This window comes from Phragmites australis, chromosome 24, assembly GCF_958298935.1.
Source record: "Phragmites australis chromosome 24, lpPhrAust1.1, whole genome shotgun sequence".
NCBI classification, from domain to species: Eukaryota; Viridiplantae; Streptophyta; class Magnoliopsida; order Poales; family Poaceae; genus Phragmites; species Phragmites australis.
Window position 1 is genome coordinate 12,685,687 of NC_084944.1, and position 14,973 is coordinate 12,700,659.

The 14,973-nt window shown below is 42.7% G+C and overlaps 2 protein-coding genes across 2 annotated transcripts; one reads left to right on the forward strand and one right to left on the reverse strand.

The window, feature by feature from the left end:
- Window positions 1–707: 707 nt before the first annotated feature.
- LOC133907328 (uncharacterized) lies at window positions 708–4,983 on the forward strand. The gene is made up of 7 exons (XM_062349344.1): window positions 708–881; window positions 969–1,492; window positions 2,938–3,064; window positions 3,953–4,095; window positions 4,300–4,362; window positions 4,459–4,524; window positions 4,670–4,983. Exons 2-7 carry the CDS (start codon window positions 1,322–1,324, stop codon window positions 4,745–4,747), a joined length of 648 nt encoding a protein of 215 aa, XP_062205328.1. The 5' UTR covers window positions 708–881; window positions 969–1,321; the 3' UTR covers window positions 4,748–4,983.
- Window positions 4,984–6,546: 1,563 nt separating this feature from the next.
- Window positions 6,547–9,606, reverse strand: LOC133907327 (pentatricopeptide repeat-containing protein At2g01390). Its single transcript, XM_062349343.1, has 2 exons — window positions 8,699–9,606; window positions 6,547–7,588 (listed from the first exon to the last, which is right to left on the reverse strand). Exons 1-2 carry the CDS (start codon window positions 9,351–9,353, stop codon window positions 6,606–6,608), a joined length of 1,638 nt encoding a protein of 545 aa, XP_062205327.1. The 5' UTR covers window positions 9,354–9,606; the 3' UTR covers window positions 6,547–6,605.
- Between the last annotated feature and the right edge of the window lie 5,367 nt (window positions 9,607–14,973).

Sequence of the window (14,973 nt, forward strand, 5' to 3'; positions counted from 1 at the left end):
CTCTTCGTCGCCTCAGTCGCTGCTTCCTCCTCCTCTATTTTCGCCTCCAAAAGGTCCCAGTCCACCTCATCTTGGATCTGATGTGCTCGAGGCTTGTCATCTTTAATAGGGATGTCGCGAGTCGCCGCCCTTTCTTCAGCTTCCTGCGACTTCCTCTACGACGTCTACATCAACATTCTCATCCGTTCATCTTCCACCTAGCGGGATCCGTTGTAAGTTCATCAATATACAATAACGATACATGTTTTATGTGATTTGTCTATCTATCTAGCAAATGTTTGAGCTGCTAATAGATCCATTATAATACTTTTGCGCCTATTTGGAATCAAATTAATCATGTGCCATATTAATTTTACAACATTGTATATGTTTTTAGATGAATAATAAATCGTATGTTCCGTTGTACTTTTGTCCTCGTATTTTTAATTACCCGTTGGGTCCACAAGCACCCGGTTCACGGTGGAAAATTACTGAACCAAAGACAAGACCCGGTCTAACACCCACTCTCCCTTGCCCGGCTCCAAAATTCAAAAAGCATTCGAACCCACGGCCCCAATAAACTACACCCGGCACGTACCCTCCCGAGGGCACTCCCGTCATTTCCCTCGTCACCACGCCGAACCCAAACGGCGCCCGTCGGCCACGCGTCCCTCCCCCATTGGCCCCCGCCTGCGCCCCGGGATCCATAGCAGGCAGGTGTAGGGTACTAGCAGCACAAGGAAAACGAAAGCAAGAAAGTCACGCACATACATCCACACTCTGCTTCACGCACACCAGCGCGCGCTCGCTCGCAGGCTGTCCCAATTCCGCGAGGACCACCGGTTTCTCCCTCCAATTCGCGCGGATTTGGACTCCGTTGGTGCGCGATCTCTGAATTACAGGTAATGTTTTTTGCAAGAATTGGTATGGTTTTGCTTGTTTTTTGCCTGCATTTTTCCGATCGTGAATTGGTGATCGTCTTGTTGCAGGGGAGCGGCTTCCTTGCCGAATTTCGTGCGAATTGCGGATCCTGAGTGCTCGATCTCGTTCTTGGAGCAACAAGGCTTTCAGGATTGGCGTTGTTATTGACTTATTGTGCCATTTCTGGGGAGCAGTTCTGATTAAGATTCGGTTTCTTTCGATGCGAGGAGGTCCGAATTCGGTGCCAATTCGAGCGAATCTTGCATCCCCAATTCTCGATCTCGAGTCCCCCGGAAGTGCATTCGCGTGATTGGTGTGCGCGAATTTGGGGGATTCTCGCCCTGCTGAAACAGGGGAATCGGGGTGAATTGGGCGGCAATTGCGGAGGATTCGGAGGAGGGGGCAGTGATCCGGCGGCCAGATGATTGCGGCGGTGGGCCGGGCACCGGAGGGCTGGGGCGAGGACGAGATGTCCGTGCTGCCGCGGCACACCAAGGTGGTGGTCACCGGCAACAACCGCACCAAGTCGGTGCTAGTGGGCTTGCATGGAGTCGTGAAGAAGGCCGTCGGCCTTGGAGGCTGGCATTGGCTGGTAATTCGCTGCTCCGACTTTCAATTGCCAAGTTTTGTTTTCCAGATCTTGTTCTACTGCAATGCGAATTGCTTCTCTATTGGTTGCTTTTTAGTTTTGGAGTGTAAATTGAGTTGCTCTAGTGTTTCTGATCAGGTCCATATTTGGAGGCTTTTAGCTTAATTTAGCTTGGATAGTCCACATTAGTTGATTCAGTTTTGAACTTTTGGTTGATCTTGTTTTGTTTTCATGTTCAAATTTTGGTTCAATTTATTGCTATACTGACTGTTTTGGTCTCATAGCTTGATTGAGCATGCCTAATTGCTCTGGATCTTGTTCTATCTTGCAATCAAAATTTTTAATAAGATTGTCTAATCTAGGTTTTGTTGCATTGAAAGTTTATCTACTTTTTTTTAAGTATTCCGACGGAAATTTAGACCCTGCTTCCTCACTGTCACTGCTTTGTTTGTGGTACTGGTTGCACTGGAGAGTTTCATTTTGTTCGATCTGCGTTTGCATTGTGCTGTCAGCATCAACTTGTGGACCAAGATTGCTTGTTGGACTGGATATCTCAAGTATCTAGATTTGTAACTGGTTGCAGTCAGTGCTGGATTTTTGGGGAATTCAAATTGAGCTTCATTCTTTTGGATTTCGTGAGGCGAGCTCTCAAATGATTTGTTTCTGTACGCGTCTGGTTTGAGTCCTACCACTTGGAACTTGGGAGGATATTCTAGGGAATATCTGCAAGTTCTATGCATGGTTTCAGTATTTCACTGTTCCCTGTGAATGCACAATGGATCAGTTGTGTCTTAAATCGATCGTAGATTTCCATTTTGTTAGTTGCCATGCATTCCAAATGGATGCGAAAGCTAATGGAAATGCTCATTCTAGTAGCCATCATGGTCCAATTCGTCCAGCTGTTGAGTTTTTACCCCTGGAACTACTAAATTTTGATCTACTTGAAGACAAGATATTAGGGGTGATTCAATAGATTCATGCCACGTGGACAAGTGTGTAGCACTGGTTGGTTATAGCAGCCGGTGCTACGTGGACACCGGTGCCATAGAATTTGTTCTTTCGATGCTAGGGCTATTAGTAGTTCGATAACATCTTGTTTTGCTGATTTCCGGTGATATTTCTGATTTCATGAAACTAACAAGAATGCGATACCGACATTTCTTATCTACCCATGCATTGATTGGATTTTCCGCCTCGTGATATTTTGGTCCATATCTGATTCCCTTTTTGTCTCGCCGTCTAGATCTTTTCTATTCGAAATAAACATACAAAACTTGAAATGAGATTACAATAGGGAACGCTGTGCTAAAAAAATTCTTTTTATTCCTTAAAGAAATTGCTTTCAAATACTTTCTCACTACAATTAATCTGCTTTCGGGTGAGTGTTTGCCTTCAATCTGTAATCGATCCCAAACAAATTGTGATTTTGTTCTGCTGTCAAATTCCAGGTTCTAGCTAATGGCATAGAGGTAAAGCTGCAAAGGAATGCTTTATGTGTGATTGAACCCCCGACCGGCAACGAGGATGACGATAAATTCATCTGTGAAAACATGCAGTGGAATAGTTCAGATATGGGTAAGATGTATTTTCCATTTCACTACCTCGCCAATTTTTTCCCCTTCAGTTTCACAGTTCATTGCTAGTACTCTTTTTTGCATGCTCGCTTTCCTGACATGTTTACTTCAATTCGACTAGCTTAAATTTTTTGGGTTTTAATCCTAAAGCTATTCATTTCTTGGAGACTGGGATCGTCACATTTTTAAAAAAGAGACCAAATTGAGTCCTTTAATTAATCACAGGAAGAAGCTTGCTTCCAATTTAAACCATCTTCTGTGCTTACTCGCCTCTATGTTTTGAATCCGTTTGATTCCACATATATATTGAAAAGAATCCAAAATATACTCACATGTATCCAAGTAGAGAAGCATAAATTCCAAAGACAATTAATGCCCCTCCAAGGAATTCTTATAGATGGTATAGTATAGGGTTTGTTTGATATAGCTCTTTCTAATCTAAATTCTCTGCGAAAAATGATTCTCAAGGGGAACTAACTATATAGCTGAAAGTGATTCTCTATCAGTAATTCTGTGAGAGAAGTGATTCTCTATCAGTAATTCTGTGAGAGAAGTGAATCAAAAGAAGCTAGTTTTTTCAACTCATAACATCTAATTCATTTAAAAAAATAACTTACAAAATTATTTCAAAAACTAAAAACTCTAAACTACCATTTGTCAAAGCTCCTACTTATTCTAGTCTAAAAGCGAGTCCTGAGAGCTGTAACAAACAAACCCTACATACATACTAACAGAAGAATTACTGCTAAATTAGCCACATGCCGTTAGGGTCATGGATCTGTTTAGCTTGAATTCAATCAGAGGCACAGTTTTCTTGTGACCTAACCATGTCCTGCAATTTGGCTACATGCGTCTGTAACGATGCCTTCTTTAATCCTCTTTCTTGCAGCATCCGATGATGCACAATCACCAAAGCCACAGCGGTCAAGGAGCAGGCAGCATAGGGGGTTCCACAGCAAAACCCTTGGCCGTTCCATGTCAAGTGATTCCCACTCCAAGACGTCTGTTTCGTCGTCCTCCAAATCTAACACGGTGCGACTTTTGTGTACTTTGGTTGTGTGCTTGAGATCATTGGTTAGAAACTTGGAATCCTCCAATCACGTTTCAGTAATCTATGTCAATAACTAATTGTAGTTTTGCTGTGTCTTTGTTCAACATTAGCTATGTTTGAACCAGATTCCTCCTGCAGCTTGTACCTTTGCATTGTGGCTGATGTGTTAACTGTTAACTATGCAGAAAGTTGACCTGAGCAAGCTAGAGTTAACTGCACTGTGGAGATATTGGCGTCACTTCAATCTTGTAAGTACAGTTTTGCTTCCCAGATCAAAGCCCTGCAATCAACTGCAAATACACAATTATGTTTCGTTGTTCTAATTGACTGAACTTGCTGAACAGGATGCAAGTCCTAATCCGTCCAGGGAGCAGTTGGTTGATGCTGTTCAAAGGCACTTCATGTCCCAGGTTGATAATCAAAATTTCAGTTCTATCTTCTGACACTTGTATCATTCTGTGTGACATCCCGACACTATTGTGTTAAAGGGAAAAAAAGATCCTGACACGATCTGTTTTGCCTTGCGAATCCCAATTGCTTTTGCCCATGCTGAAGCAATTGGATGAGCTGCAGGTCATCGTTAGTTTTGTGCAGGCTGCAAAGAGGCTGAAGACGAGTATGAAAGTGGCCTGACATTGGGAGCTGATCTTCAACTAACAGATTCAAGATAGGATGCAGCATGTTTGATGAATGTTGCTGTGCTAGGTTAATGCACAACTAAACTATGTTAGTCTTATGAGATGTAGATATGCAGTATTCTGGCTAAAGATGTTTCAACTTTCAACCTCTAGCTCAGTTATTTCTTGCTGACTGGATTTGGATTGAAATGACAAGTTTAGAACAAGTTCTTTTATTATCCTTTGGATGTTTACCACCATTTTTACAGCATATTTGGCAAATAGGTGATGGTAAATCAGTAAATGTTGGTTTGAATTTCCACATATATTTGAGGATTATGCAAAAACCATCACTGTTAATATCTCATTGTTGTTGTCTCATAAAGATGCACCTTTAGAAAAGTGACAGCAGCGGTCTTCATCATGTGCGCCTTTAGAAGTGGTCTGCAGACAAAGTGAGCAACTTCTGTAGCAGCCTCATGCTCTGTTTTGGGAAGATGAACTTATGGTTTTTACTCTGTTGATGCAGTCAGCTTTGAGTTATAAATCAATTAGCAAAGAAATTCACCTGAGGAAGAACATTTACAAAATGGCAACCCAACATGGATCCCCCAATTTCGATAAAGCCAAAGAAAAGCAACCAATTGTCCTGTGAGATAACAAATTTCACAGCATTAAATCAGGATCATTCAAAGTTGGAGCAATATCATAGCATGCCACAATCAGCAACAATATTGTGATTGGTAGATAATTCGTACTCCATATTAACACTTAATGTTAAAACATGCCAACAAGCCTCCTGTTTGCAGAGTAATCATGACCATCAGTTCGGGAACCGTGCAGTATGGTTTACTAATTTACTAATTTGTATATTTAGAAGTTAGCCAAATCTGACATTTCTACTTGTCCTTAAAAATTAAATTAGTTGTTTTAGGTCATTAGGTTAATTATTCACTTACATTTATTTGTATTTCCTGGAACTGGCTGCTTTCCCACAATTAGCTGCGAACTTCGTGCTTTCTAGAAGTTTCTGTGAATCTTTCATAATTGTCTTGTTAACCACCTGTTCCCATTCAACTTTGTGAAGCTAGCTTGTAACTACTTGAAGGCTGCACAAACCACAAATGGCTAATGCAAAATTTATGAATTTTGCTGAAACTTTTAGGAGAATTCATGATATATAAGCCTACCATATTTATCAAAGAAACGTGATCAGAAATAATTGTTAGAAGACAAGGAATAAGAAGCAGCAGATCATACATGTGCATATTTGATCTCCTTGTTTTCTGTTAAATAATTTGAGGACCAAATTGTTCAGTTGCGGTAATCAAATGTCACTTGAACAAAGGATGAGGAAGGAAAAGTCGAAGAGAAAGAAGGCAAATGCCTCTCCACCAGAATATTGTTTGCTACTTCTCTTTAAAAATATGTGTTTCAAGCTTGTCTTATACTTCAATAATTCATCCATTGTTTGGTTGTTTGCAGACTTCAAATTGCTTCCTTACCCGTTTACCAAATCCAATAATATGCTTTGACAATGAATGCTTCAAAGGTTTTACTCTGAAGTATTTTCTCCCATGAAAGCAGTAAGCTAACATCAGGAATTCCAATTCTAGATTCCTATAGTTTTGCAATAACCTCCATACAATTCCTTAATTTCACTATCTATCTTTTGCAACCCCATGGAGTTCCAATTCTACAGGTTACAGATGAATCCATTTTTTCTTATTTCATATTAGGCTTTATATGTTGGCCACTTGATTTCATATCAAAACAAATATCAAGAGATACCAATACCTTCAAGTTGAGGAAGGATGAAGCTAAAACATTGAGCGAATAGTTAGAACATTGCCAATCAAACCATCTTCCAAAATCTAACCATGAAGGGCACAAAACAGATGGTTACATAAGCTATCTTCAGGTGAGCACTGATTACGATACTGAAGATGCCATTGCATATCCATTCTTTCTCTTCGGTAATGTTCTGATTCCCGTTTCCGCCCAGCCTTTTGTAAGCCATGTATCAGCACTTCGTATGTACCCAAGCAAGCAGATATTCCAGAAGTTCTCATTTGTGTGAATAGATCAAGAACATTATCAACTTTGCCAGCTTGAAAATAGGCATTCATAAGGGCAGTGTAGGTAACAACATTCTTGTCTGAAGTCAACAATCCAAAAATACGAGCTGCATATGCCGAATGCCCAGCATAGCCCAGTCTGAGTATTAAGATAGATGACAGGTATGTCCCAAGTTTGCAACCAGATTTAATCAATCCTTCAACAATCTCTAAGACCAAATCCAACGAACCATTTCTGATGTATTGACCAAGAAGAGAACTATATGCAGACCTATCAAGTACAATGCCTTCTCTTAAACTATAACGCATAACTGTGAGTCCACAAGATGGTCTACAGTCTGCACAGCTGGCCTCAATAACATCAGACAGGATATGGGTTTCCATTTTTACATTCTTTGGGGCCAATTTATTTATCATTTCTTCTATAGAGGACCAGTTTTTTGCAGCCAAAAGGTAAAGAATAGTACTTCTATCAGTAATGTAGCCTTGATCAGACAATATTGGGTCACATTCAATGCCTTCATATGAAAGATGAGGGTTTACTTCCCGAAGAAGTTCATCGCTCTTGCCACTAGCTTTTAGAGCTTCCAGTGCTTCCAAAAAAACAGGTCGACGAAGAACAATGAAATGCTCCTTCATGTACTGAAGAATGCAAGTCATAACCGATGTCTCACCAGCACTGGAACATTTCTGGACTAGAATATTGCAGAGTGCTTTGTCTGGTTCTACGCCTGCTTCTTGCATCTTGTTCATAATCTCAAGTGTAGCTTCGAATTTTCCTGAGGTTAACTAGATTCATTTTAATATGTGATGGTACAAAGAATACAGCTGAATACCGTGCAAGTAAACAGAATAAAATCAATGATATATGTCAGTCAAAATGACACTTCAGATATAAAGTGAAATATAGTTTAAAACAAAACACTGACACTTCAATTAGATTGAAAGACACTGATCAGTAAGATTAATGCCTGAAACTGGAAAACAACACAGGATAAAGTACTTCCATTGAACTAAGAGGTTGAAAGGAACTGATGCAATTTAAATCACACCTTACAGTGTATTCGAGATGCTAAAACACAGTTTTCCGCATTTTCATCACAGAACAATTGAGTAATGCAAAGTTATATTTTTAACAATGCATGGATCTGATTCAGATGGCTACTCAACTGAATACAGGAACATAACAATGATGTTCAAATACTGAGTATGATTCTTCAACAATTCGGGATAGTAAGGGCATTCTCAAGGCCATAGAATAGACTAGTTTCAGAATCATCATTTCTAGTCTGTTGATAAGATCAAATACAAGTGAAACTAAACATGAGAAGAAAGAATGAAAAGCAGGTTAGGACAAAATGGAGCCAATACACTTCCAATGACTAGGCATCATTATAGAGCAGAAGGAAAATGTGCATAAAATCTCACAAGGAGAAATCTCAACAGTCATCCAATCTAAAATTGGATGCTTGGGCAGTTGGGCTGGTTACATGAAGGAAGCACTGAGGTGTGTAGCCTGTCGCTAAACCACAAGCTTTCGTTTTACAGTTCAGCCATTGCACAAACAAAGCAGCAACGAAGAATGCAGTCCACTTAATAAAAATGGATACAAATCCAGAATTGAGATACCATTTTTCGATCCTATCATGCACATGCCAAGACAAACAATACAAGATAACATGCAACAACCAGGCATTTCATTGAACAAATCGAACATTACTCTCTACACAAGCCACCATGACCTATCCATGTTTCTTGACAGGAGCCACCGACCGCATCCCTCAGTCTGGCAAATCATTAAACCGCAAGCCAGCAGCTCACGTCGATAATGCACTAGGTGCAACCCGTATTCAAGTAGAACCACACAGACATTCGATCGAACACCTCACCTGCGTCCGCGAGATGCTCGATAAGCACCGTGTACGTCTTGCAGGTCGGCCGCAGCCTCTCGGCCACCATCTCCTCGAACACCCTCCGCGCCTCCTCCGCCCTCCCGGCGTCGAACAGGATCTTCACGCACGCCGTGTAGCTGACGACGGTGGGGCGGCTCCGCGCCTTCATCTCCGCCCACACCCGCATGGCGCCGTCCACGTCCCCGGCCCGTGCGAGCCAGTGCATGACGGTGGTGAAGGTGGCGGCGTCGGGCGCCACCCCGGCACGGAGCATCTCGGCGAGGAGGCGGAGCATGGCGGGCACGCGGCCGGCCTCGCCGAGGAGGTGGATCATGGAGGTGTAGGTGAAGCGGTCGTGGCGGAAGGTGGGGGACGCGGAGGCTGCCAGGCGGAAGAAGAGGAAGGCCTTTTGGAGGGGCGGGTGGGTCTTGAGCACGCGCGCCACGGTGTGGGAATCCCAGGCGAGCCCCGGGAGGGAGAGGAGGAGCGGGCGCGCCGCCAACCAGGAGTGGTCGCGGAGGATGGAGGTGGCGCGGTGGACGACGTCGCGGGTGTAGGTCGGCGGGGTTGGGGGGGACGGCTCGGTGTGGGGTTTGGAGTGGCGGCGGCGGGGTGGCCTGGCGGGGAGGAACCGACGGCCGCGACGGAGCATGGTGGCCGGCGAGGCGGCGACGAAGGGAGACGGCACGCGGTCTCGCGACCAGGCAAAGTAGTGGCGGCCCTAAGGTGTCGGGGCTCCGGCGAGCCACGCATATGATGGCAGGTCGTGGGGCTCCGCCGCTCCGGCCATGAGAAAGCCTCACAGGATGCGGGCCTGAGATCCCCCGACGAGCCGAGCTTGATTGTATGGCCCAACCCAAGCCCGTGCTAGCCCAAGCCTACTCCGAACCCGGGACTCTTGCTCATGCTCAGTTCCGGCTGATGGTCAAGTATATTTCCCCCCAAAAAATCTCAATCCGCGGCGGACAGTAGGGCTCAAGTCCACCTACCTCTTACTCGATAGTTCTGGAGCTCTCACTTATCTTAATGTGTATTGAGAGTATAATATACTAGTTCAAACTTCTGGGAATCTTCATTTACACCATAAGACCAAAGTCCACTGGTAAATACAACCCAATTTTTGCACCCCGCTCTCGCCGATACTGCAATTTTTTTTCCGCGATTCCAATATATACTGCTTTCATAAGCCTCTAGCTAGTAGTGTATTTTGTATTCTTACTCGGCAGCTCCTTTGTGACTCCACCTGACATTTGCGGCCGGGGACCTGGTGGCAACGATAGGTATCCCTGGCCGAATTTTTTTCAATATTACATTTTTAGGATATTAAAAAATAATACTGAAAATAAGAAAAATTCAAAAATAATACATGTTTGTCCAACAATGTTTTCGCCCTACCATACGGTGAAAACACTATTTTCGCCATACCGTATGGCAAAAATAGGTGACGTGGTGCCGTCAGCAGGTTAAGAGTGCACGACCGCGGTATCATCGGGCGAAAATTAATTTTCATCAAACCGTACGGCGAAAACTGTATTTTCGCCAAATGGGACAGCAAAAAATCTAGACCCCCTATATCACCCGCTTATGCACCCGCACGGCTGCACCGCCTCATTTGCCTTCCGTGAGTCGCGTGAGCGAGCAGAGAGAGCGCACGCCAGTAGAGAGGAGAAGAGAGAAGAGAAAAGAGGAAGAAGGGAGGAGGAAGAAGGGAGGTAGGAGAAGGAGGAGGAGGAAGGAGGTAGGAGAAGGAGGAGGAGGAAGGAGAAAGAAAGGAGGAAAAAGAATCGTTGAGGTAAAGTTTTTTTTTCTTTAAAATTATGTTTTTAAATGTATGTCTATCGATCTATATGTATTTAGATTGAATTAGGGAGTAGAAAAATAATTTATCGTTTGTAAATGTTTATTTTAGATAGAAATATTTGTATTACATTATTTTAGTATTAGGTTAAGAAAATAAAATATACGTGCATGCAAAAATTAGATATCGGTACTCTAGTTAAGATGATGTATATAAGATTATATTAAAGGATTGTATTATTATACGTTACACTAAAGTATGGTGTTTATTGAATTATTTTTAACTTAGAACTAGTGGTTTGCAATATAAAATAATAAAATAAAGAGAGGATCCAAAAAGCAATGCAGCACCGAAGTATTTATGTTAAATTTTTAAAATTCAATAAACATTATGTTTTTAAAAAATTGCAAGCCTCCTAATATCAAATGGTGTTAATTAATAAGCTACTACGAATTAATTATATTAAATTTGTTGGTGCTAGTAATATGTTTATTTAATAATAATATCCTCGATGCAGATTTAGGACAGTAATATGGATTAGGCAACGAAGACTATAGTACTTTTCATAGTAGAACCAGAAACAGTGGGCTGGATTTTCATTTCGAATTGATATATTTTTTAGATGACAGTTATGTCAATCTCTATAAATTTTAGAGTATTCTATGGAAATGGTCAAATTCGTAATGGTCCATCAGATGTTGATTTGAGCAATTTTCTATTTACCATCCTTGAGCACCCAACCTCTGAGGGTACAAGGATGAAGAGATGAAAATGTGGTTCACCCAATACTTTCAGGTTGACCCTCTGATTTATTCTGTACATATGGACTCGTACGTTAAATCCAGTTTGTTAGGAGTTAAAGTCGGTGTATCGGACGGACAAGTGATTAAAATGGTTGGAGTAGTGCAGGCGGTATCGGGCTGAGTTCAATATCCTGGTGCAACCATGTCCAAGAGAAGCAGATAATAGTAGCAGTGCAGCAACACCAGTGGAAGAAGAGGATACACACAGGCATGCAGTGTCAACGGAGGAAGTTGAACAAATGCAGACGAGTGAGGCAGAGGTTGTTGTGCATAGGCTGGCGACAAAGGTCGAGGAGGGTCAGGCTGATATAGGGGAGGAAATTGAAAAAATCATTGTTGAGCTCGAGAACGTGGACCATAACACAATTCATGAGGAAGAAGCTTTATTGAAATCTGTAAATGTAGATGAAGATAATGGTGATGATGAGGATGATAAAGATGATGACTGCTCTAATACTGTCATCCCAGAAGAATGGAGCTTTCCTGATAAAGCAAGGATGCAAGTTATAGAGAACCATGACTCCTTTTGGGAATATGGTTCAAGTATGATTCACCTAAATCAGGTGTTCCCTAATCAGTCTGAAATGAAGGATGCAGTGGCACGGTGGGCAGTGACATCACACAGAGAAATATTTGTTGCTGTCTCAAGCCTAGGAAAGTACAGTATCAAGTTTCGAACTCCTGGATGCAGCTTTTATGTTCATGCATATAAGTCGAAGCATTCGACCCACTGAGTAGCCTCAAAAGTGGTTCAGCACAATTGTATGCTGGAAAATATTGGTCAAAAGCACCACAACCTCACTACTACACTAGTTGCAAATGAATTGTTCCTTGAGATTATTCAGAAGCAGGATATGGAATCCTCGTTCATCCAACGATCAATATTACAACAGTTCACATATGAGATTACTTATCAAAAGGCTTAGCGTGCAAAGTAGAAAGCTTTGGAGAAGCGGTGGGGTACATATGAGGCTTCTCATTGCAACCCTAGCCCGTGTGCTTGAAATTCTGAAGGTCAGGAACTCTAGCATATACACTTCTTTCAAGGAGACTGAACTTGATGAAAACCAGCTTAGGATTTTTCGACGTGCTTTTTTTTCTTTAGGTCAGTGTATTCAGTCCTTCTAGCATTGACGTCCTTTGCTTTGCGTGGATGATAGATTATTAACTGGAAAGTACAAAGGCCAGATTCTCACTGCAATTGGTGTTGATGCAAATAACCAGATACTTCCTTTAGCATTTGCGTTTGTGGAGGGTGAGAGCAGGTTGAGCTGGCTTTGGTTTTTTAGGTATCTTAAGGTTGGGGTTGTCCGTGATCGACCTAACATTTGCATCATATATGATCGGCATGATGGGATGTTATCTGCTATAAAGACACTGAAAGAAGATTCAAGTGAGCCGTTCCCTTGGAATGACCTGCATAATAGGTGGTGCATGCGTCACATGGGAGCAAATTTCCACAAGCAATTCAAGAGCAAAGCATTGATGGACATGTTCAAGAGGCTGTGCAGCCAAAATCAAAGTCGCAAGTTTGATGCTTTGTGGAAGGAGTTGGATAAGGAAATAAGGACACATGTGCAGGAAAGAAATAAGGAGCCGGCTACTAGTGATGACACTATATCGGAGGTGCTACCGCCTCTTGGAGAAGGTCTTGACACATGTGCAAGAATGAAAAGAAGGTCGGCAAGAAACATCAAATGTTTCTCACACTGGATTGAGGCAGGGCCAAAGGAGAAGTGGTCCTTACTCTATGACACCGGAGGTGCTAGGTTCGTGTACTGGGCCATGTCTTTATTGAATATGTGTAATATGAGCTAGTATATTTGAAAGTATGAGCTAGCAATTCAATGAGCACTGCTTCGAGATAACCTGAGATCAAAAGGAGGAGTGGGGAGCGATACCAGAATTTTCACTCATGAGGTGAACATAGGGCAAGTTTTCAATGGATGTTGCAAATGCTCCTGCAACAAACTGAAGCTTTTACATGTCCCATGTTCTCATTTGCTGGCTGTATTATCACAAGTGGGCTTGGGAAGCTCAGTATATGTGTCGCTATTTTACTTAAAGGAAAATGTGGTGCTGACTTGGATTGGAGAGTTCCGTGGATTCAGTACGCATGGTGACTTCACAGTTTACAATAGAGATATGCCAATATGTCTGCCCCCTATGATGTTGCTTAGACATCCCTATAGAAAAGGTGGTCGGCCGTAGACTAGGCGTATTCATAATGATATGGATGAAGCTGAAGTTGGAGGCCCTATGAGGAGATGCAGTGAGTGTGATGAGTATGGTCACAAGGCACAGGATTACCCACACTCTAACCGCGGTGATGTTGGAGCAGGACCATCCACCGGTAGTAGACGTGGGAGAGTTGCACGTTGAGGACAAGCAGTGCACGGGACTGGGGCAGACCTTGTCGGATATGCTATCTAGGAACAATGTGTTTCTTTATTTATTTGGATAACTGTTATGTTCTTGATGTAAAAATTAAGTGGTATTAATTGTGTAATTTTTATGTTCTCGATGTAAAAACTAAGTGTTTTCATTTATGTATTATTTATGTTCTCTATGTCATATGAAGTAGTTTGTATATAGTTTATGTTGTTAACATATTAATTATGTGATCATTATTTTATAATAATTATGTGTTATATGTTGGTCTGTTTTCGCAGAGATGGAGGCGTCGTACAAGCTTCTCGACCGTTCTGTGGACGAGCATCACCGTGGCTTCTTACACATCGCGTGTGACACTTCGAGTATTCCTGTTTTACGAATTCATGCGCCAAAGACGGTTTGGTGACTGCACCCAGACTGGTTCGGCAGGTTGTACAGATGGTTCAATTTGTATAGATGGTTCAATTTATACAAATGGTTTAATTTGCCGTAAATAATCAAATCATGTATTTGCAGGTTGGGTCGCGCAGGACTTCTTCCGCTTGCAAGGATGCTTCAGGCCACAGATGAGGATGCGGGTCCGCATCAGGTGGCCAACGGTCAGGAGGATGAGGGCCAGCTGGAGCAGTCACGTCGGTTCCCGTTTGACCTTTCCCTTATTTCGACTTTGGTGAACCGATGGAGGCCGGAGACACACACATTCCACATGTCGTTTGGAGAGATGACAGTCACGTTGTAGGATGTCTCCATGCTGACCGGGTTATTGATTTCTGGTGAACCAATTGGCCCCTCAGTCACTCCAGCTGGTTGGCAGCATGACTTGTTTGAGAGGTTTCGGGGAGTTCTACCTGAGCCACTAAACGTGTGGCCCATTGAGGAGCATCGGAAGCATAGCCCCAAGGAGCAGTGGTTGGAGCAGTTCAATGTTAGTAATTTTTTACGTTGCTTCTCTAGTTTCATATTGCACGTGCTTTGTCCATTTATTATCGGTAATAACAATCAATCGATTATGCAAGTGGATAGGATGGCCGAGGATCCCATGGAGTACCAGGTTGCTCCACACCTGGAGGCTTACTTGATGTGGTTGTTTGGTTGGGTGATGTTCACCTCCAGCCATGGCAACATTGTGGACGCACATTGGATAGCCTATGCCCGGGCTATTGCTGATGCAGCAGTTGCCGACATGCCTCAGGTGTCTTGGGGTTTGGCAGTTTTTTGTGCCACCTACCGCGCACTATGCGACACCTGCGTGAGGACACGGAACGCGTCCAACTTGA

Bases quoted from the DNA above. Each gene is read 5' to 3' on its own strand.
- LOC133907327 (XM_062349343.1), bottom strand. From the start codon at position 9,353: ATGCTCCGTCGCGGCCGTCGGTTCCTCCCCGCCAGGCCACCCCGCCGC. The intron at 7,589-8,698 runs GTGAGGTGTTCG...AGTTAACCTCAG, and splicing joins CGAGCATCTCGCGGACGCAG to GAAAATTCGAAGCTACACTT.
- LOC133907328 (XM_062349344.1), top strand. From the start codon at position 1,322: ATGATTGCGGCGGTGGGCCGGGCACCGGAGGGCTGGGGCGAGGACGAG. The intron at 3,065-3,952 runs GTAAGATGTATT...TCTTTCTTGCAG, and splicing joins GTGGAATAGTTCAGATATGG to CATCCGATGATGCACAATCA. The intron at 4,525-4,669 runs GTTGATAATCAA...CCCATGCTGAAG, and splicing joins AAAGGCACTTCATGTCCCAG to CAATTGGATGAGCTGCAGGT.